This window comes from Stylophora pistillata, chromosome 6, assembly GCF_964205215.1.
Source record: "Stylophora pistillata chromosome 6, jaStyPist1.2, whole genome shotgun sequence".
Lineage (NCBI taxonomy): Eukaryota > Metazoa > Cnidaria > Anthozoa > Scleractinia > Pocilloporidae > Stylophora > Stylophora pistillata.
The window spans coordinates 26,439,194-26,461,165 of record NC_142524.1 but is presented as its reverse complement, the minus strand read 5'-3'; the positions used below and the strand labels follow the sequence as shown (position 1 = coordinate 26,461,165).

Below are 21,972 nucleotides of genomic sequence, written 5' to 3'. Positions count from 1 at the left end.
AACTGTTTTATTAAAAACGTTAAATTAAATTATTAAATTTTATTAAATTTTAGCTCCCTTAAGCTGACAGGTACGCTTGCCATATTTGTAGATTACGGTATATTGGCTGATATACCATAATGGCTAAGCCAATAAAAGGTCTTGAATTGCATTATCCAATGATCTAGTTTTTAAAGCGGGACTGTGACGAAAAACGTATCATTCCGTAAAACCTTTAGTTACAACAATATCTCGAATTTATGCACTTTGAATAACATATGTATTAAATATTAGAAAAATCTAGCTAACGAACGCCGAGAAAATGAAACTTTTGCGTTGCGAAATCGCCCTTCCGCCATATTGCTGTTGAATAAATGAGCGGCAGGACATCTGTAACGCGTCAAAGCGTAGCCGGACGTCATCCAATCAAGACAACTCGAAGGTAAGAGAGCTTGTAGGGAAAAATCAGTCTTCAAGCGAAAGTGATCGATCATCTAGTTATTGCTCCATTCCCTCGATAGCTTCCCTTGAAAGTACTGTGAACAGTACTTTTCCTGATGAAAGAACCAATGTAATTGAGGAATTTGATTTCCTTTTCCTGTAGGCGATCTCTAAGTCTATTTATATTGGTTGTCAGCGTGTTGATTGTTTTCTTCCGACTTCGGTTTTCGTCTCCCACAAACTTTTACGCGTCGCAACTCTGGTGGAGGTATAAGCGAGTCTCTTCCTAAAATGACGAAAATGGAGCATTTAATCATATAATTTGACTGTAATACGTTGGAATTCCTTGACTTGGCCATGTGTTGTTTATATGTACTGACACGATCGCGTGTGTTCGCATGCAAAATCTCTCTTGTTTTTACCTGGTAATCTATTGTTTCCTTGGCGGGAAACGAAGCCGCAAGCTCATCTGCTTCGAAATGAGAAACGGCAATCTCATCGGCGGAATTTTGCGTTAACTCCGAAGATACTTCTTGATCCCCAGAGGCATCGTTATTCAAAAACCAGAATCGGCAATGATTTCGGACCCGTTCGCGAAATCTGACGATGTAGATGTCGGTAGCTGCATGCAGAGATCACATAAGATCAATATTGATAGACATTGGTATTGTTTTATGGAAGACAGCTTATAATAGAGAAAGCAAGGTACAGCTGTGTACGTATAATGAGTTAAAATCAAACAGTTGAACATCACAATAACCTTTTTATCAAGTTCACTGTGGATACCATCAGTGACGTTTTATGCCGTGTTCCGCCGTGGATGCACTTCGCGTTCATGGTTTATCTCTATCACAGGATTTGCCGGGCCATAGTTAGTAGAGAGGACTGGTTAGGAAACGCGGCAAACTTCAAAGGGCCGGCCTATTGTCTGTCCTCTGAGCTTCGCTTGAACGTCACGTGACCAATGACCCTGCACAGAGCCAAAACAACATGGAGGACATGAACGACTTATTTTTCTTCGGCGACGATTTTGATGCCATATTGGAAACTTTGGAAAACGAGGAAGAATTACAAGAGCACTTTGTCGAAGCAGCTGACTCTGTACGTCTTTCAGAAGCCTTTAAAACGTTATTTTCGCCCAAAAACTTTGTAGTTGTTGATGCCCTTAGCAATGGCATCGGTCGTAGTACAAAAACATATTTTTTTTTACTGAAAGTCTTTCGATTTTTAGGTTCAATATGAAGAGGGAATTGTTTGCGAGTTGTGCCAAAAGAAATGTAAGACTAAGGCTGGATTAAAAAGACAAGACAATAAAGCATAAGGAGGAACAAGCGCGGTGAAATCAACCGACTCAAGAAGCCAAATTCACTGCTGAAGACTTCGAAGCGTTATCAATGAAAGCACGAGATAAAAAAATTGAAAGAAAATCTACCCTCAAAGCGTAAAAGAAGAGCTACGAAGATATACGATTGCCTGGCCATGGGATGAAGAAAATATGAACTTCTCAGAAGTAGAATCCATGTATATGCGTTTGGTTAAAACTGGAAATGCAGAACAATTCTACTCGAAGTACTATTCAAGAATAGGCCTCAATTCAACAAAGATTTTTGTGGGGTTGTCAAGTAATGCGGCAACATTGCTTAGTACCAAAGTGGCTGATTGTTTGATAGCTCACAGCAAACAGAAAGATGAATCACCAAATCCCAATATCCCTACTAAACTGTGTAATAGAGAAATGGCAGGGTTACAATATATTGGAGGATATGTACTGCACAAGCTTTATAGCAAGGTGAACAATGTATATAATCCCACAGCACATACTGAACAAACAGCTTCAATACTGAAAGCTGGCAAAGCAGAAGATTTGCATGTTGCAGGGAGTCAAAAACTAATTTCATCTTTAAACCGAGGTGGACTTTGGGTTATTTCTGAACAAGCTCAAACAATTTTAAGAGAATAGAACATAATTTTAGGATTCTGACCTCAGGAAGTCTCCAGCTGAAGATTGACAATGTTAAGATAGAATCCAAATCAGCTTGTGATGTTCAATTGGTCTAAGCATATAACACCATGTTGTTGGACTCAGACACAGTGGTAGATAACAGCATTGCAAAAGATGTTTTGGACAGCATTATTCATTTATAAGTTACTGTACGGTGTTTTTTACTGACCAAAGATGTTATACAGAAACACAAAATTCAATGTAAACAAATGAAGACAGAAACACTACGAAAGGAAATTTGTAGAGCCAGCAAAGAACAAGAAAGGCAGATATAGTTAGAATTAAGAGCCTGCCACAATTTGTCAATAAGTAATTTATTACAAAAGATTAATTTGGTAGCTACAACCTGCAACATATTAAATATTACTCATTAATGATTATTTTATAGACAAAATGAGTATAAAGGCTATATGGTTAAAGTATCTAACATAGAGTAACTTATTTATTTTCAGCCAGTCTTCTCGCCAATTCTTGTATTCTGCGTTTCGCGGCGCCGGTAGCTTCCAGATTCCAATTCCTTTACTTCTCCTACACGTTCCACAGCCAAATACTGAAAAATTTTCACCTGGCATTATGTCCACTGACTTGATTAATGTTTTTAGCTATACTTTGAAGGTAAGATGTCGCTCGATCACGGAGAAAATCCAAAAATTTAAACGCTACGTGACTGTCGAAACAAGCCCGCGGCGCCATTTTGGATTTATGTGTGCAGGGTCATTGTCACGTGACCTCGATAAAATCGAACAATAACCTATCCGACTGAAGTTTGCCGCGTTTCCTAACCAGTCTCCTCTACTAACTATGGCCGGGCAGAGTGGCATCGCTGTCTTCGAATGAAATATCTCTTTTATAGTCTATATAGATCAATTAATATTATAAACATTATGAACATTTGATAAATACGAAGTTTGAATTTCGCTGGACGGTCACGCCTTTGCATTCTAATGAATGCGACTAACACCTCCACTTTGACAAACTTTCGAAGAACTATTTAGACAGATTTCCAGAATACTTCACTGCAAGTTACAATAAACCAACGAATAACGAATAGTGAATGAAAGCTTGGAAAATTATACAGTTTGTGTTTTTTAGATATTTCCTACAGGTGTGGAATACTTGAGAAAAATTGATTAGAAAAGTCGACTCACCATGCATGATCGTTCGATGAAGTACTTGAGGTTTTCTCATGATTATCGCGGCTTTCTCTCAAACTTTTCCAGTTAGTTGGTACTGATCCTGGTAAAAATCTTCTCAATGCCCCTTTTAGATGGCATGTCCTTGAAAAACACGATTCTAAAAAATGCTCAGAAACAACAAACCGGCCTTCGGGATCGAAGTTTTTTCTGTAAAGTCTGACAAAGTTCTTCCACTTCGCGGCAAGGTTTTTGTTAACGGGGGAGTCGTGTAGAGAGATTCCATCTTGTGGATTTGATCTATTGCTGCATCCCTGCACAACACATCGAGGTGAAGGCATTTTGATATGCCAGCTTTAAAATTATAATCGTAAGATTCCAACTTTTCGCGTTTCTTACACTTATAGAACCATGGAAATAACACTCATGGCTTTGACAACTTTATGACTTGGTTGATTGGATGACGTCACTACCGGTCTCCCCATACCTCCTCGGCCAGTTTCAGTACATTCCAATCGGATTCAGCAGCCTCGAAAAAGATCGTCCGAAAAATAATACTTACCGTAAGAATTTAAACTCAAAAATCGATACAGTCATTCCTTAACGTTTTGAGATCCCAAACACAAAATTTCATTGTGATCGGAGAAACTGACGTTTTTCGTCACAGTCCCGCTTTAATAATAAGATATATATACATATTACAACGAGTAAACTTGGATGGCGATCTCTAAAACAAAAAGCCAGTCTAGAGGAAAAAAAAACACAGATCTTTCACAATTCGCTGTATAAGGGAGGCACAAAAACTTAAACAAACTACCGCCCACTCATCATCCATTCACCTAGAGCTTCTTGGTTAGGCAGTTTAAACAATCAAAAAAGAGTTAAGAAATCTTTGGACGACTTTCTCTTGTTGAGATAAATATCAAAGGCAAAACCTCCTTTTAACAAGTACCTGGCACATGTGGTAAACGTAACTATCATTAAGAAGGAGGCTGATAGTTTCCAAAGAAACTATTTGGGGCTCTTTCGGTGGGGGTAACGAAGTAATTTGGATATATCAACAAAGTTGAAATGGTAAATTGGCCACCGTAATGATTACAAAAGCTGACGTTTCGAGCGTTAGTCCTTCGTCGGAGCGAGTAGAGGAATTGTGGGTTGTGTGTGCTTTATCATTAAGAAGGACCACTTTTTCTTCGATTAATATCCCCACCCAGATATGAGTTATGGTAAACTAACCTTGCGATGAAACAGAAGCAGATATCATGAAACACCAAAGTAGCACGACAAAGACAAAAATTGATTTCTTCATGTCCCAGATCGCTCAAGTTCTGATACCAACCTCACGAAATATGTGCAATTTGATCCAAAACGTTTAATTTAGTTTTCCCCTTATGTAAAAACCTTCAGTCTTTTCACCAATGAGACCTGGATGTTATATTATATTTATTTGTTTTTATTGTACCTTTAGTCATTCTGTCAGCAGGTATTCAATTCATTTACCACTTTCATAAATGGCTGCCGGATTTATATTCTTTTGTTTGAATTTAAATTAGCCTTTCTGGCCTCGTTCTCCAGTTCAAAATTCAAAAGAATACATTATCTCAAGCGAGGCTAGTGAGGCTAATTTGAATTTAAACAAAAGAATATCAATCCGGTAGCCATTTATGAAAGTGGTGTATTGGATGACAATAAATTATTCATGTTACTAAGCTTCCCAACAAACAAATAACAATTGACCATACCGATATAACTGCGGTTAAAGTTTGAAAATAGATTTGCATGGTAGGAAACTAAAGGGAAAATTTAAATGATACTGCTCCTGCACTTGACTTCAATTTGTAAAAATATGGCCAAACTATTTTCTCCTTATTGGCCCAAAATTTTCTTCCACCTTGAAATAAACTTTCTGAAAACTAAACCAACTAGCACTTTTTACGACAGCTCACTATGAATATTTTACAAACTTTTCTTTTTTTATAGCAAACTGGCATGGCGAGAATTACGGTAATCTTAGGATGATTTATGGAGGAGCTGGAAACTATATAAAGAATGACAACAATAAGGCCAGGAATGCTTTCAGCATGCTCAACAACGTAAGGAGATCATAGCAATATAGCATAAAGACCAAGCTTAAGATATATCAGAGCTGTGTCTCATCTACTCTCTTGTAAAGCTCTGGATGTTGGAGATTGACAAGAAGCGACCTCCATAAGCTGTCCGGTCTCACACCAAAATTTGACTGACCCGTCTTTTGCGTTTTGAAACTTACATGAAGTGATTATCAAACCCCGTGTCTTTCCTTTTTTTCCCCTTTCTTCAAAACATTAGAATTACCATTAAATTTACTTTTCCAAGATCGTTTAGGTAAGAACGGGTACATTTTGTTTTTGACCAGGAACTATCCAGCGCAATACTGAAACAATGATAATTTTTAAGCTAATCAGTGTAGATGTTTAACTGACAGTCAGAAAGAAGATAAAGGATATTACATAGCCGCGCGGGGATACGAATTTTATCTTCGAGTCCTGAAAGTATCTGTCACGAGTGAGCGGAGAGAACGAATGAGAGATACTTTCAGCACTCGAAGATAAAATTCTTATACCCAAGCGGCCATGTAATGTTCTGCTTATTTTAGACTGATACTGATGAAATTTCCACACAGAACACAATTTTTTTTATTCATTTTCGAAACAGCGAATAGTGCAATTAAAGTGGTCACCTATCGCAAATGCCTGTCACAAAGACGTTATGAAACTCGGACATAAAGTTATAAAGGAGAAATAAAGACAATAATACTTATACTTTCTGTTCCGAAAAGTCAAAATTCTAATGAAGAAGAGAAAAACTATATAACAACAAAAGCGTATATGTTAGTAACCATGGTGACACCAATATCCTCACACATGAAAGATAAAAATAGTATCTTCACTGCGCACGATGAAGATACGATTTTTTAGTAAAAGAAAAAATCCTGGTATTTCATCAGTAACTATATAATAAAAAGTTTTACTTTTCACTTGCAACCAATGATGAAGACAGAAGCGGGAATACCATACAGTTAGAAATCCTTGAAACGTTAAAAAAGAACAGGCAGATCACCACCGCTAGGTTAAAAAAGTGTAGCTCTTTTCCGCTAATTTCCCACTTAACTACGCACTAGAAAAAAAAAAAGAACAATTAAATGAGAGTTTTGCTGTCGGCTATTCTTACTTAATCACGACTATTAAGGCCACCTCTCGAAGTTGACTGCATACCACCTAGCACCCAGATATCTCGTTTTGTTAAATCTTCAGTCAGTGCAAGACAAGAAAGGTAGATCTTACCGAGTTTTTACGCGTAATTAAACAACTATAAAGCTAAACAGGGATTTGTAAACAGCCTGACAGGCATGTGCGGTTACAAAAAAAGATGTATCTTATGGATGTACACAATCTGTCAACTTTATTGTCATACAGCAGAGCTCTAACCCAGAATGAGATAGACTACTCAGTGTTTGATAGTCAAACAAGACACTAATTTTCAGGAACCCGAGGAGGAGTGGGTAGAGTGAATTTGTCTCGTCCAGTCAACTCTCAATGGTCTACCCTAGGAAAAAATTAACCGCTAATGTGGCAATGCACACATCGAGCATACACACATAGAGAATTCAAAATACATGGTGTCTCATTCAGACCACCTCTCTCCAGTGCAGTACATGTGCGTCTAAATATCTCTTCGAAAACAATCTTTGCAAAGGTATTGAGTTCAAAATATTTCTTCTTTTTTGTATTGCTGTTGGATTTCAATCGACCATGTGTATAAATCTTTCAGTCCAGACACTGTCCTAGTTCTAAACTAGAGTCGCCATAGTTCTAAACTAAAGTCGTCATAGCTCTAAACTAAAGTCTAGCCTTTCCGAGCGTTTAAATTTCCCACTCGTATGCTAATCGGAAACTTCGACAAATTCCTCGTGTGTTCTGAAGCTGTTGCGCCATTGTTCAAAAATGGCTATATCGGGTCATTTTCGCTTGTATAACAAAGCCTATTGTTATCAAAGTTGAGCCAATTTTCTTCATACGAAAATACCACACCAAACAATCTGGCAAAACTGATCGACTGTGGTTTTGCTTACTGTAATGTCAAAGCAAGGAACTTTGTCTTCTCGCGCTTATAATTACGCATTTCACAATAAGCTTAAGGGGCCCTGCCAAACGAAATGACTCGAAAAAATTACGAATCCACGAGGACAGGCACCTTGCTCGCACACTCTTCATATCAACTTACCCAGTTTTTGAATTGACCTTGACAGGTTGACACATCGTGTTGCAAACTTAGAGTATAATCTATACTTAGCGGATCCCATATCGAATGGACACAAACTTAAGTTCTCGTGTTTTATCTCATTATCCTTGTAACGCAAAACTGTACTCAGTGGACTGTAGCGTTCACTAGGATTGAGCCCTTTTGTGGCCCAAAAGGTTTTACTAAGCGGACACCTCAGGACGTTTAGCCTCACATGGGTCTCGACTGACTTTAAAAAACCTTAGGACATAAATTTTGTTCTGCTCATTAAGATCTTATACAGCGTGATTAAGGCTGATGTGTCAATGCAGCATGTTGCACGGCAAGCCACAGTAAGAAAATGCATTCTCTTCTGTTGTCTCTAAAACTACTACCTCTAACGTTGTGGTGAGGGAAGTTGACTTCAGGAAAATGCTCGTAGTAGATTCGTTTTGATGAAAATTCATAATATCTTGTGATTTCCTCGAAGAAGTGGTACAGAAACTCCGGTCGTTTCGGTGATGGCGAGAACAATAGGTAATAATTCGGAGGTATCCCCTTTTTGTGTTCTTATAGTTCTCGCACCGGAAAAACCATTTTCCACGCTAATCGTAAACTCCTAAATAACCGGTAAAACAGGGGAAATATTTCGAGTATATCACTTGAACGCGGGCGATGTAAATGGCGGGCTACAAAAAAAGAGGAAAAAAAAGGTCAGCTTTTCGCGCTGGAGATTCTTATGAGTCACGCTCGCCTCGCTATGGAATAGAAAGAGTCAACATGTGCTTTTCGATAAAAATGAACTTGTTCTGAAGGCCATTCGCATACAGAGACATGTCTTGCTCCAATAGATCGGTAACCCAGTCGCTCGTAAATCAAAACCTATTTAGGCGCCTGGAAGGTTACAAAAATAGAAGAACGATATATGAATTCATAATTTTCCAGATGAGTTTGCTCATTTGATTGCCACAGTTCCCGATGAAATGAAGAACGCAGCAAATAAAACATTCAAATAGGCATTCAATGGCTGTACATGTGTAAATAGAATTAGGTAGATTTCCCTTGCCATCCTTTTCAAACACAAGATCACAAAATGGCCGAATTTTTCGGCCTCTGGAGGATGCGGACACCAATGGACTATGGAAAAGTTTCATTTACTGCACCAGTTACTGGTTCACAAACTTAGAACAGACTGTTCACACTACCTCCCCAGATGTTAAAAACTCAACTACTAGCTTAATATAAACGACTTCCTCACAACGTATAAACAACAAACCAACTAACAGAACCACCTGACCCTACGAATGGATTTAAACTGACCAATTAGGACCGACTTACACGGCTACCTCCTGAAAACCATGCGATTTTTCAAATTTCACTCACCCCCTTCCCCCTCCCAGGCGATAAGTATTGACTAGTTTCAAAACTCTTCTTTATTTTGCATGAGATAACGACAGAATTCTTCTTTGAAAATTCGATAATGAGATCGTATTGCTCAAGTTTTGCTAATATTTACATTAAAAGAGGTACATCTCAAGTTGTGGTGAGGGAGGTCGTGACTGTGGGAGGTATTCCGGATGGACATCCGTTCAGATGACAAGCTAATGATGATATTGTTATAAGCTTCATTCGTATTTCGCGTGGAGACTGACGTATTGAGCTAATGGTGCAGAAAATTCTGTGTTCTGTTGAGAGTGAGAAAAGTAGGCAATACTTTGGGAGGTATTACTTTTTGCGTTTCGCAAGTTCTCGTATCTGAGCCGATTCATTTCCCTTGAGATACTGGTTATCCTGCGAGGAGAGCGCAAAGGGCGACGCGAGCAAGGAAAAAAAAAAAAAGGTCACCTTTTCCGTATTCCGTACTCCTCCTTCTCTGCGTTACCTTTCCTTGATTCGCGCACATTTTGTGACGGGGACGTGTCGTGAACATTAAATCGGCTTCGCACAAATGAAACATCGCAGACTGGATGTCAAAAGGCTATACTAGAGACAAACTTAACTAGAGAGTAAAACAAGATTATGACTCATTCTTTTATTAGCCTGTTAGCTCTACCATACTACATTTCTCTAATTCATGATGGCTTCTCGGCTTAAAGTTTGGGAAGTAAACTATGTCCCTTTTCACTGTACCAGGATGTACCCCATAGCTTTGATGTGCTTGTTTCCATTATCCGCCGAGCGCGACGCTTCGTTGCCACAGGTGTTTGAGTCATCGTACCACCCTCCAGTGCCAAACCCAATTCTGGAGTCACAAGAATCACAGTGGTGCTGTTGATTGGCATTAATTCCGATCCTTGCTTTGGATGCAAGGGAATCAGATCCACCCACGGAATTAAATCCTTCCCTGTTGCAGTAGGGCTGCAAGGAGGCCTGTGAGCCAATCAGCCACTTCCATGTGCTACGACCCAGTGAGGTGGCGCGGTATTTCCCGTCAGCGATCAGTGAGTACAGTGAGTTGGCGTGCCTGTTGATGACAATGAATCTGAGCTGATGACCAATCTTCATACCGAGGCAGATCTTGGAGAAGGGTGTGTTCCAGTAGGTCGGCAACTTGGTCTGCTGTAAATCGAAGCCAGTCATGCCTCCAGCAAGGTTATATGTATTTCTGTTGCGCCAGAAATGGGAATTGTAATGAAAGGTTCTCTAAAAAGCAGAGAAATAGCATCTCAATTTTTTTTCTTTGTTTAATTAAGAGCCCATGACTGTAAATATCGAGAATCGCTGGCCAAGCTGAAAAATTGAAAATTCTGATAATTTTCCTGGAAAACCCTTTTAGGGAGATATATTTGAAAAAAAATAATTCAAAATCTGAAAAATCAAATGTTTCCGACTAAATGGGGAAAAACGAAAATTCGGGTTTTTACCTAATTAATTATGCAAAAAATACAGTAAAATTGAGCAACTTTAGTGTGCTAGTACTGAAGGAGGATGTTTCGTATGAAATCGGAGATGTTTTTACTTGAAAATATAATTCATTCCATTTTTATTTATGGCACTTTTAGGAGCTTTGGTTTAATTTTGAAAATTACAAGATTTTCTAACAAAGTACTCTCAAACACTTGTTGCAAAAAGCGAAAATCCGAGCAACTTCAAGCCTTCAAAACGCGTCTTGGTAGTGAGAAATCATGTCAAAATGCATGCTGGCACAAAGTTTGGTCCTTATACTAAAATAATATGAAATAAAAAATGTGGGTAATTTAGAAAAGTGCCGGCAAAATACAAGAGTTTACGACGCAATGTGGCCAAGGTCATGAATGTGCATGATATAAATCAGCTCTAGAAATCGTACTTGAGAGCTACGAAGTAAACAAGACAGTCAAAGATGGTTAAAACAATTATTTGATATGGAAATGATATGAAATTATACAATAAAAAATCCATAGACATTGCTGAAGAGGGCTGTAAATTGATGTGTAGATACAAAATTTTCTGTTAATTTGAATTGCAGAAGACTTTGTTATTGTTGACTCGCTATTTCAACAGCACTACCTACACCTAACTATAGATAAGGGCCGCTGTATATTTCACCATTTTTTTTTCACTAGGTGTTTATTATCGACATTATTCTTAGTTGAATAGCGACGTTTTTAGCAACTGCGATAATATTTCTTTTGAAATATCTTGCATATCTTGAAAAATGTCGTGCGAGTAAACAAAGTCACGCAACACCGCAAGCTTCTGCTGTGTAGTTTTTCACCTAAGATAACAGCCCAACTATTTTTTATGCTAAATACTCTTATCTTTTTCGGAAAAAAGCCACATTTCTGTCACAAAAAATTGATAAAAAGGACTTATGTCACGGTAACAATTATCCCGTACGACAGTCTGGGCGATAATTCTCTATGATGTAATCACGGTCTTTTTCTTAAAGGTAAACACGTGCGAGGTTTTTCACAGAGCATAAAAAGAAGGTATATGGTATTGCGTGGACTGGACTAGACTGGACTGGACTGGACTGGACTAGTAAAACGCGGACTAATAAAACGCGGACTAGTAAAACGCAGACTAGTAAGACGCGGACTAGTCAAACGCGGACTAGTAAAACGCGGACTAGTAAAACGCAGACTAGTAAAACGCGGACTAGTAAAACGTGTACTAGTAAAACGCGGACTAGTAAAACGCGGACTAGTAAAACGCGGACTTAACAACGACAACAACAACAAAAAAACAATTTCATACGAAGGCGATCACAAGACTTAATGGCGAGCCAATTTAGTGAGTGACAATCCCTGTTTGACCTTTAAGCTACACATGGGTTTGACATGCACCAGATACAAACGAATTTATAAGTTTAGGCTAAGAAAGAGTTTTACTCAGCACCAGTTCAAAATCCTAAAATACACTTTCGTCGTAAATTTCACGGCAGAAACGCAGGAATTCGATAAATAAAAGTCGCATTAAATCACCTTGTGTCTAGGTAGAAAGAGTCTCATTGACTTCAGCTTTTCGGTGGAAGAATGACCGATTTATACACGCCATTACAGAAAACAAACAAGCAGAATGTCAACTCCAAAACACATATTCGCATTCACTTACAATTTGACTTTCCGTGACATTCTAAAACGGAACAGAAGTAAATCTTCGATTATTAATCGGCGTTGGATATGAAAAGTACTTTCCGTAAGATCTCTGTTTTTCTCTTTACGAGAAAATCGTCGCATGATCATTGAACTCGTGTGTGTTTGTCACATCAGTACTGCTGTTTAGCGTATGCTTCTTTACTCTTCAATTGACAGGTGTCACATCATGACAGTTAGTTATCAGTTAGTTAGTTTTGAGACTGAAAAATTCAGCGAGGGAAAGCTTGAAATCAAGATCACTTGAAAACATCAAACCTGACGCCAGTTTTTGTTACAAAAGTTTATTTCAAGTTTTTTTCATTTCGAACGCTATACTGGAAAAAGAAACTATTACTTCATTCAGGTAGCAGTGCACAAACTGCACCTAACGCTATTTTCGCTGTGGGAAACACACCAAATCTCGCTCTGGACAATTTTTAGGTGTGTTTGATTTTGTCGTTAATCATCTTTCATGTTATTATTTTCCACAGAACGCCATTACCAAAATATTCCCTCGGCGAATTTAAAGAGATCGCCCCAAGGAGAAAACTTAAAGAGCCTACTAAGTGAAGCCTACTGGCCGTGAAGCGAAAGGCGATGTTCAAGTGTTTCCATGTCCAAAAGAGGGCGGCACGCGTAGTCTCCAAAGGCATTCTTCACTGGAAAAGCATCTCGCGTTCGGAACATGCACAAAGACGGTTGAAAGGGAGACATTTCTTGATAAAGCGAAGGTTAAATATGCCGCAAGGCTCGAGGAAGGTTCAAGTTCCGCGTCAACTATTCCTCTACCTCCTGAAACCTGTCCTCGTAGCACTGAAGGCTTCGCTTTCAAACAAGTTAAGAAAGCTTACCGGTTTAACGAAAAGCAACGAGAATATCTGACAGTTAGATTTACCATCAAACAAGAAAGTGGCAAAAAGGTCGACGCGGAAATGGTTGCAACAGAAATGAGAAGACCAAAGGGAAGCGCTCGTTCAGTGTCTCCGAGTTTTTGGCGACTCAACAAGTAGCTTCATTTTTTCCAGAATGGCACCAAAAGTGAAACAGCAGACAGCCCTCTGCGCACAAGCTGTAATTGAGGAAGATCTGGTTGCTACGGAAGAAGAGTTTAATTTGTCAAATGCTAAGGAGTCTATTTTTGAGCAGTTAAATTAAAATGTAACCTGGGGCTGATCAGAGAAAAAAGACATCTTACATCGCTCTGCTCGAAGACCTTGTTAGATGCTGCTCATGCAGTGCAGTTCAAAAGAATTGAGTTTTATATGAACGTTGATATAAAATAGGGGCCATGGAGCATATTTTAGATCGGAGGAGCTATTTTAGTTCCCGCGTAGCGTGAGCTCATTGACACCAACTTATCAATGAGGGTCCTGGGGCCTCCCCTCCGAGGAGAGCCTCCATTTGTCTGTTTCTTAGTACGCCTTTCTTGGTTCAGAAAGACTGCTAGATAGGGTGTCCTGGGATATGCTCACCCCCGCAATTTTTGAAATCTAGAGCTTCTGAAATCACCGGAAACGCGCTTCAGTTCTAGGAAAAATTTGTCAACTTTTTTTAATTTCAAAGATTAAAATAAATAATAATGATAATAATAAATTGTCTTGGTGGGGCTACAGCCCACTCAACCCCATAGCTCCGCGGTCCCCGTATTAAAGGCGCAGACCGGAAATGAAAAAGTCCCCTTCGAACCGCACTTGGCAGTCAGCCTGAAATCAAACAGGATCAGGCCGGCGAGATGTTGTTCGATAAAGACTCATTAAAGAGTTTATACAGATAATTTAAAACGAGATATATAGGACTGGATGCTTTAGAATGGAGTTTTGACGAAATAAAGGATCGTGTCCGCTTTACTCGGCAACTTCACCTTTGATCCAACGTGACAATTGTCACGCAATTGAAACATTTTGCTTTTCCTCAAGACAGTATCGAGATAAAAAACAAAAACCTCATTGGCTTGAAAAAGAATTAAACGCTATTAAATACTGGTCAGTATTCTTGTACATTTTATGTTGAAGCCGTCAAAAGAGCCCTTCCTACACCAGAACCGTTAGGCGGTACGATTTCTACAACTGATTTGCATCATGCAAATTCGTGACCTCTGGCCACAGTGTGTCGCAAAGCTTTATGTTTTGCCGGCACGTTTCTGAATTACCCAAATTTTTTATTACATAGTATTTTATTATAAGGACCAAACCTTGTGCCAGCATGTAGTTTGACATGATGCCACACATACCAAGACACGTTTTGAAGGTTTGAAGCTGGTCGATTTTTCGCTTTTTGCAACAAGCATTTGACAGCACTTAGTTAAAAAATCATGTGAATTCTAAAATTAAACCAAAGCTCCTCAAAATGCCACATATAAAAGTCACATTAATCATACTTTGAAGCAAAAACACCCCTTATTTCTTACGAAACATCCTCCTTTAGTACTAGCACGCTAAAGTTGCTCAATTTTACTGTATTTTTTGCATAATTAATTAGGTAAAAGCCCGAATTTCCGTTTTTCCCCATTTCCTCGGACACATTTTATTTTTCAAACTTTGAAATATTTTTTTTGAATATATCTTCCTAAAAGGGTTTTCCAGGCAAGTTATCAGAATTTTCGCTCTTTTTAGCCTGGCCAGCAATTCTCGATATTTACAGTCACGGCCTCTTAATAATATCTAGAGTTTCCTAAAGAAGACAGAGAGTTTACCTTTGCGCCGTCAATCTTCATGGCCAGCGTCCATCCTCCACCACCACATCCAAAGTTTCCCATGTGACAGTAAACAGAAATCTTTTGTGAACCAAACATTAGCGGATACACTTGGCTTCGTCTCGACCTTATGAAAATGGAATAATCAAAATATATCGGAAGGAGTCACCTTGCAAGCAAGCGCAGGGTCCTTTGACTGTAAAAATTATCATGGCGACCGTTTTGAAATCTTGCAATTAAAACAGTTTACTAAATACTTACTTCCCTATGTCGTACTGCTCCTTGCAAGAAGAGAAGGGACAAACTGAGGAGGATAAGACTGTGATTTTAAGATCTGAGCTCATCGAGAGCACTTGAAAAATAAGAACACTAATAGATGTACCCTAACATATCATCGCAAAAAAAGTACCTGGAAGTTTTGGAGGCAAAGCATCCCTTACCAGCGCAACGAGATTTTTTACTTCGGTTCGAAGCGTCTTAATGTCTTTGCTGATCTCACCGCAGTGATTGGCGGTACAGGATTGTTGTCTGGCGTGGATTAAAATAGCAAACAGCGCGAGGACATTTGCGATGAAATAAGCTGTTAAAAGGAAGCGCATCTTGAGAATCGATCGACGCCAGAAATTGCTTAATATGTTGCTCAACCGGTGAATAACTGACTGTGGTGATTTTGCTTCGTTATTGTTTGTTATCATTGTTGAACACAACTAGTATTTTCTTGCACGCATTCACCGACATCCAATGGACAAGTTCCAGGTTGAAGTTTGTTTTTAACATCATTTGATCGCATTGTACAATGTCTCGTAAAGAAATTATCATAAACTTTGAAAACCTGTTCACAATATGGCTGTCTATCTGTTGAGAAATACGGAGCCAATTTGGGAGCGACGATACTGCGAGTTTATAAATCAATTTCATATGTTTATTTTAATGAACTGAACCCAATTTTTCATGCATGCATGCCCACACAATTAACTAAGGCCCTTATTGTTTTGTTTCTTGGTCCATATATTTCGGTAGATAATACAACGATAAGGGGTGCGTTAATACAGAATAGTAATTTACCCTGCAACAAAGTTGTCCCAAACTCTTAAGACTCTGAACTTTTCAATCAACATGAAGTACAAATTCTACTGCTTTGAAAGTTAATTTCTTATGGAAAAATACCGGAGAACACGTAGTTTGTTTATTTGAATTAATTAAGTGAACATTTTAATCCAAACATTACATTTTCTAACCAAATAAAAATTAGAGTAATAAGGCGGCATGGCATTACTCGCGCGTTAATTTTCACGACTTAACATTTGCATGTTGATCGAACTTTGTTCTGGTTTCGCTTTAAATTGCATGTTGATCGAAATATATTATCATTTCGATGGAAAAGGAGTATGTGACCTCTCACGCGAAAACGTTCCTAACGGTAGCCGTTCGAACAGTGAACGGAACGGCAAGCGAACGGGTGACGAACGGCTAGGAAAGCCGTTCAAAACGGATACTGTGAACGGATGGACGGCTAATTAAAATTTTCGAACAGACGAGGTCGAACGGATGAACGGCTAATTAAAATTTTCGAACGGATGAGGTCGAACGGATGAACGGCTAATTAAAATTTTCGAACGGATTAGGTTGAATGGATGAACGGCTAATTAACAATTATTCCACTCGCGCTTGTTGGATATGAGATGATAGAATAGCGTACTATTCTGTATAATCATCTCATATCCAACAAGCGCGAGTGGAATAATTGTTGTATTAAGAACGTTAAATTAAATTATTAAATTTTATTAAATTTTAGCTCCCTTTTAATTTTAAGCTGACACGTACGCTTGCCATATTTGTAGATTATGGTATATTGGCTGCTATACCATAATGGCTAAGCCAATAAAAATTCTTGAATTGCATTATCCAATGACCCAGTTTTTAATAATGAAAATTATCGAAGGGATGAACGGCTAATATTTCGAACACTGAGATGAGCCCTCACAGATTAGATCGAATGGATAAACGGCTAAGCGGTCGAACAAGGGATTGCCTGTAGAAATTATTTGAACAGATGGTTTCGTCAAAACGAATGCCGACACAGGCGTCCCAAGCTTTTGTCTTGAGCCAAAGCGAAGGATTATTTCATGAAAGCGTCACGCGTTGGGTGACGCGGTGTTAAGTAACGCGAGGTATTTGACTCAATCCGTGAAAAGATAACTTGAAACGAGTCGAAATTCAATCGTTTGAATAACTCGACTTCGCTTTCGGCGCATTCAAATGGATTATAATTAATATTTTTATCATTGAATTGGACCGATTGAGATAAGGTACAACCAAGGAACTTGCACGCGAAAAGAATAGTTCTCAACTTCTATTCGGGTTTAAATTTCTATAATCCCAGCTTCCCTGTCACTCCATCAAAAATGTGTTGCCTTGGTAACTGCTAACAACTTGTGTCAATTACCGCCATTTCACACAATCACAAAATGGAGAATTCAACGAGAGAAGATCCATATGGATTGCGATCACACCGAAAATGTTTCTACCATCGTTGCCAAAGTGCGAAGTGAACGGCTGATGAATTTTCTCGAACGGATAGCTCGAACCGTTCAAACGGATGATGAATATTCAAGACGGGTAGCTGGAAGCGTTCGAACGGATTATGAATATTCAAGAACTGATAGCTAGAGGCGTTCGAACGGATGATGAAGTTTCTTAAACGGATAGCTCGAACGGTTCGAACGGAAGATGATATTCAAGAACGGATAGCTTGAGGCGTTCAAACGGCATGCCAAACGGCATGCCAATCCAGTCGAACGATGAACGGCTGGTGAACGGCTATCCGTTTAAAAACGGCTAACCGTTCGGAACGTTTTCCCGTGAACATATGTTATCCGGCTATCCGTTTAAAAACGGCTAACCGTTCGGAACGTTTTCCGTGAACATATGTTTTGATATCTTTTACCTAAGGGGCCAATCTGGCAAAGGTCGTATGGATGGAACTAGCAATGGGACGAAACCTTCATAGCCACTAAAAAATGTCATTCCTGTCCCGGTGCTTTTAAAGTTTCATATTCTCTGGTGTTTACTTTTGTATTGTAATTTTAAAATTAATGTTCAATTTCTTTGTTTCTTGGAATATTTCTTGCGACTGCACTAATACAACAAATTTATTATTACTCAACTGAAGATTAACTATTTGATTATGGAAATTTTGCTGAATCCATAATTTAATCAGCTGGTAAGCCTCAACACTACATTGTCCTTATTCGTGATGTTTTTAACTTCAGAGTTTGGAATTTAGCTGTGTCCCTCGTCACTGCACCAGGATGTACCCCCATGGCTTTGATGTGCTTGTCTCCATTATCAGGCTGGCGCGTTGCCTCGTTTCCACCAGTATTGGAGTCATCATGTTGTCCTCCTGTGCCAAAACCAATCCTGAAGTCACAAGAAGAGCAGTCATTCTGCTGGTTAGCAGTGATGCCGACTCTTGCTTGGGATTGGTGAAGTTTCTCTCCAACCGCGTTGAATCCTTCCATGTTGCAGCGCGGCTGCAAGGAGGCCTGTGAGCCAATCAGTGTCTTCCACTTTTTACGACCAAGTGAGGTGGTGCGCTTTTTTCTATCAGTGATGAGTGAGTGTAGAGAGTGGGCATGCTTGTTGATGACAATGAATCTGAGCTGATTGCCGATCTTCATACCAAGACAGATGTTGGAGAAGGATGTGTCCCAGTAGGTTGGTAACTTTGTCTCTTGAAAGTCAAAGCCAGTTTTGCCTCCTGGAAGGATGCAAGAACTTCTGTTCCTCCAAAATTGGGAATCGTAATGGATTGTACTCTGACATTTATAACAAATAATTAAGTTTTTCTTCATTTTTAATTAATGAAATAACAGTAATAGCCTGTTTCAGGCTCCTATTCAGTGAAGATAAGCGAGCGACGCTTGACCTTTTTCAGGAAAACAGCTGCCATTTTGCCCATCCCCTTTCTCGCATCTTTGCATTGACCTGTATCCACAATAAATTTCTTAGCCAATAAATTCATACCTTATTACTATTGATCTTCATGACCGGCGTCCATCCCCCATCTCCGCATCCAAAGTCTCCCAGGTGACAGAAAACAGAAATTGGCTTTGAGTCTAGGAGCAGGGTGACCTCGCCACTCTTTTTGGATCTATTGAATAAAGTATTTCTTTAATATGAGAGATACATCTGAAATTTGATGAAGGCCATGGCTTCTATAGCCATATATTCAGTAAATGATACAAAGTACTTTCTAATTCCTCTCAAACGAGATTCAAGTGTGGAACATTATTTTATTATCATGGTTATTATTCTCAGTATCCTCATTTTCAGAGCTTTCCTTGTCCTTCTTCCTTTTCGAATTATCAGTACTATTATATTATTTTCATGTTTTCCCTCTATAGTTCTCTTCGGCTTTGTTTTTGTCTTTAAATTAACTAATTACTGACTTACACATTGCGGTCGAAAATTTCCTTACATGTCAAAGCTGGAAAAAAAAAAGGTATATCAACAGCAAAAAAGCCTTTAGGAAGAAAAAAGAACGGGGTGGTGTAAAAACATTTTTTTTTTAAGGGGAACGTTTATATGTAGAAGAGAAATATATAACGTTCAAATCCAAGTTAAAAAGTGTGACTGGTCGCCGATTAGAGGGAAGAATAGTCCCTAGCTTAGTACGAAAGTTATCGACTTCATTCATCTATGATAGCTTTGAAATTCTCCATGGAGCGATTCCAATTGAGGGCCGAAAGTAACCCACAGTTGTATTGGTTTTACTTTAGTACGCTTTGTGATTGTTCCAGATACTCACCATGCAATGCAGATCAAAGCTATTGCGACTTGGTTCCTCGTTTTTTCGTGGTGTCGGTGGGTGTCTAATGCCCACGATGAAACTGGAAGCAACGGAGCCGAGAATTTAAGATGCGTCCAAACCACTCACAGCTTCGCCGTTCGTTCTCACACCACTTGAAGTTTCAAATACACACCAGCAGGCCGCTATTTACGCAGGGTAGCGTTTACAAACCCTTTGAGCGTCTTTTTAATTTTTTTTCTCAATAGTTCCTAACAAGGCTTTTATCGAATTTTTCCATATTTTTTATTTTTATTTTTTTGTTATTGTTTTGTTTTTGTTGGTGTGTTTGTTTATTTTTCTACCAGTTTACAGAAAAGAACGTCTCATAACTGATGCCTAAACAGAAGCATTTCAAGAAACTAGGAAATACCGCAGGAAAAATATTACCCGAACGGCAGATATTTCCATCTCCGTAGTATCCTGGTTTGCATGTACAGTTGTACGATCCCTTGGCATCAGTTGCACACTGCATCAGCACTGCAGTTTTGTGTTCCTGAAGCACACTCGTTCATATATGAAAAAGCTCTTCATTAACAAGAATCTCATCACTGCTGTTAACTTTAGAAATTAACGCAGATTTAAAAGCAAAGTATGAACAACGAATGGAGACCCACGTTGGTTATCAAAGTCTGAAAATCTCCTTTTTATTAAAAGGTCATCATTGCAGATGTGAAAATAAAGTGTGTAAAAACGAATTGAGCCCAAAGAGAAATCTGACTGGTAATCTTGCAAATTTTTCAACTGCTCTCTGACCAATAGGGCCATCAAGCCAGTTACGGGGATTGATTATTGTACGATTTGATGTATTTAGTTGATAAGAATTAGACATTAGTCACCAGACCCTATTCAATTTATTAAGATTAGCCTCTGAAACTAAGCTGCGCTTTAATACCTTTGCAAGTCCTTTCATTTCCAGTAAATCCTGGTTTGCATTTGCAGCGATACGATTCCTTGATAATGTTGCACAGAGCATCAACACTACAATTGGATTTTCTAATGGCACACTCATTTATATCTGTAAACTCAAAGCAACCGATTTAGTAAGGAAAACCCACTAGGCACGTTACTACATTATAGGGTTGAATATATTTTTTATTTAGTTTCTTCAGCACTTTAGTTGGCTGTTCCGTCGGCACACTCGTTTAAATCTGTAAAATTCAAGGCAACTAACTTAGCAGGGAAAACCCCTAAGCACGTGACTAATTTGATCATTTATAGGGTTGCACATGTTTTTTTCTTTAATTTTTATTCCTTTGTTCCTCAAGATAATTGGGGTTTTGGTCCAGTTCACCTTTGCATGTCCTTCCATCTCCAGAATATCCCGATTTACACGAACAGTTGTAGGAACCTTCAGTATTATTGCAAACAGAATGTTTACTGCATTCTTGTGTTCCTGCAGCACACTCATCGACATCTGCAAATTAGATCGTCATTATTGCGAATGTAAAAATAAAATGTAAAAAACAAATTGACACTTGCGTGGGATCCGACATGATAGTCTTACAATATTGGAGCAGCTCTCTAACCAAGAGATAAATAAATAAATAAATAAACTTTAATAGCTAACATAATTACTGGTAACCCAGTAGTTTACATTGTGCGCTGTATTAAAAAGAATTATAAAAACTAGATTATTAAGAACAGCATGCACATAAATATATTCAAAACATTCTAGATATAGTAAAATGTTCGCGATCTGAATTACTTTATAAAAAATTGTGCACTAAAAGATTATCAACTTTGCTTTCATCTGTAATAGTTTTAAATTTGTCGTCCAGACGGTTCCATTAGTGGCACTTGCATGAAATGTTCGAAGGCCTGCGTTGGAGCAACATTTCGGCACGGCCAGATGATCGTGAAAAGAAGCTCGCGTATTATAAGAATGGGTGCTTTTTCCATAAGATCTATAGCTTGTAAAATAATGCGGACACTCTCCGTTCACAATTTTGAACACTATGCACAATTTCTTCATACATATTACATCATCAATGGGCATTCACTGTAGTTTCTTGAACATTTGAACCGAGTTATCATGGAAACTAGCATCTAATATT

The 21,972-nt window shown here is 38.6% G+C and overlaps 1 protein-coding gene, 1 long non-coding RNA gene and 1 pseudogene across 2 annotated transcripts; 1 reads left to right on the top strand and 2 right to left on the bottom strand.

Annotated features, from left to right (window-relative positions):
• Window positions 1-1,292: 1,292 nt before the first annotated feature.
• Window positions 1,293-2,802, top strand: LOC148729175 (uncharacterized). Its single transcript, XR_015988789.1, has 2 exons — window positions 1,293-1,521; window positions 1,652-2,802. It is a non-coding gene; the product is annotated as an uncharacterized LOC148729175 (long non-coding RNA).
• A 7,030-nt stretch (window positions 2,803-9,832) lies between these two features.
• Window positions 9,833-15,960, bottom strand: LOC111345058 (putative skeletal organic matrix protein 5). The gene is made up of 4 exons (XM_022952310.2): window positions 15,476-15,960; window positions 15,328-15,370; window positions 15,067-15,193; window positions 9,833-10,458 (listed from the first exon to the last, which is right to left on the bottom strand). Exons 1-4 carry the CDS (start codon window positions 15,759-15,761, stop codon window positions 9,937-9,939), a joined length of 978 nt encoding a protein of 325 aa, XP_022808045.2. The 5' UTR covers window positions 15,762-15,960; the 3' UTR covers window positions 9,833-9,936.
• A 2,404-nt stretch (window positions 15,961-18,364) lies between these two features.
• Window positions 18,365-20,927, bottom strand: LOC111345056 (putative skeletal organic matrix protein 5; annotated as a pseudogene).
• Window positions 20,928-21,972: the final 1,045 nt, after the last annotated feature.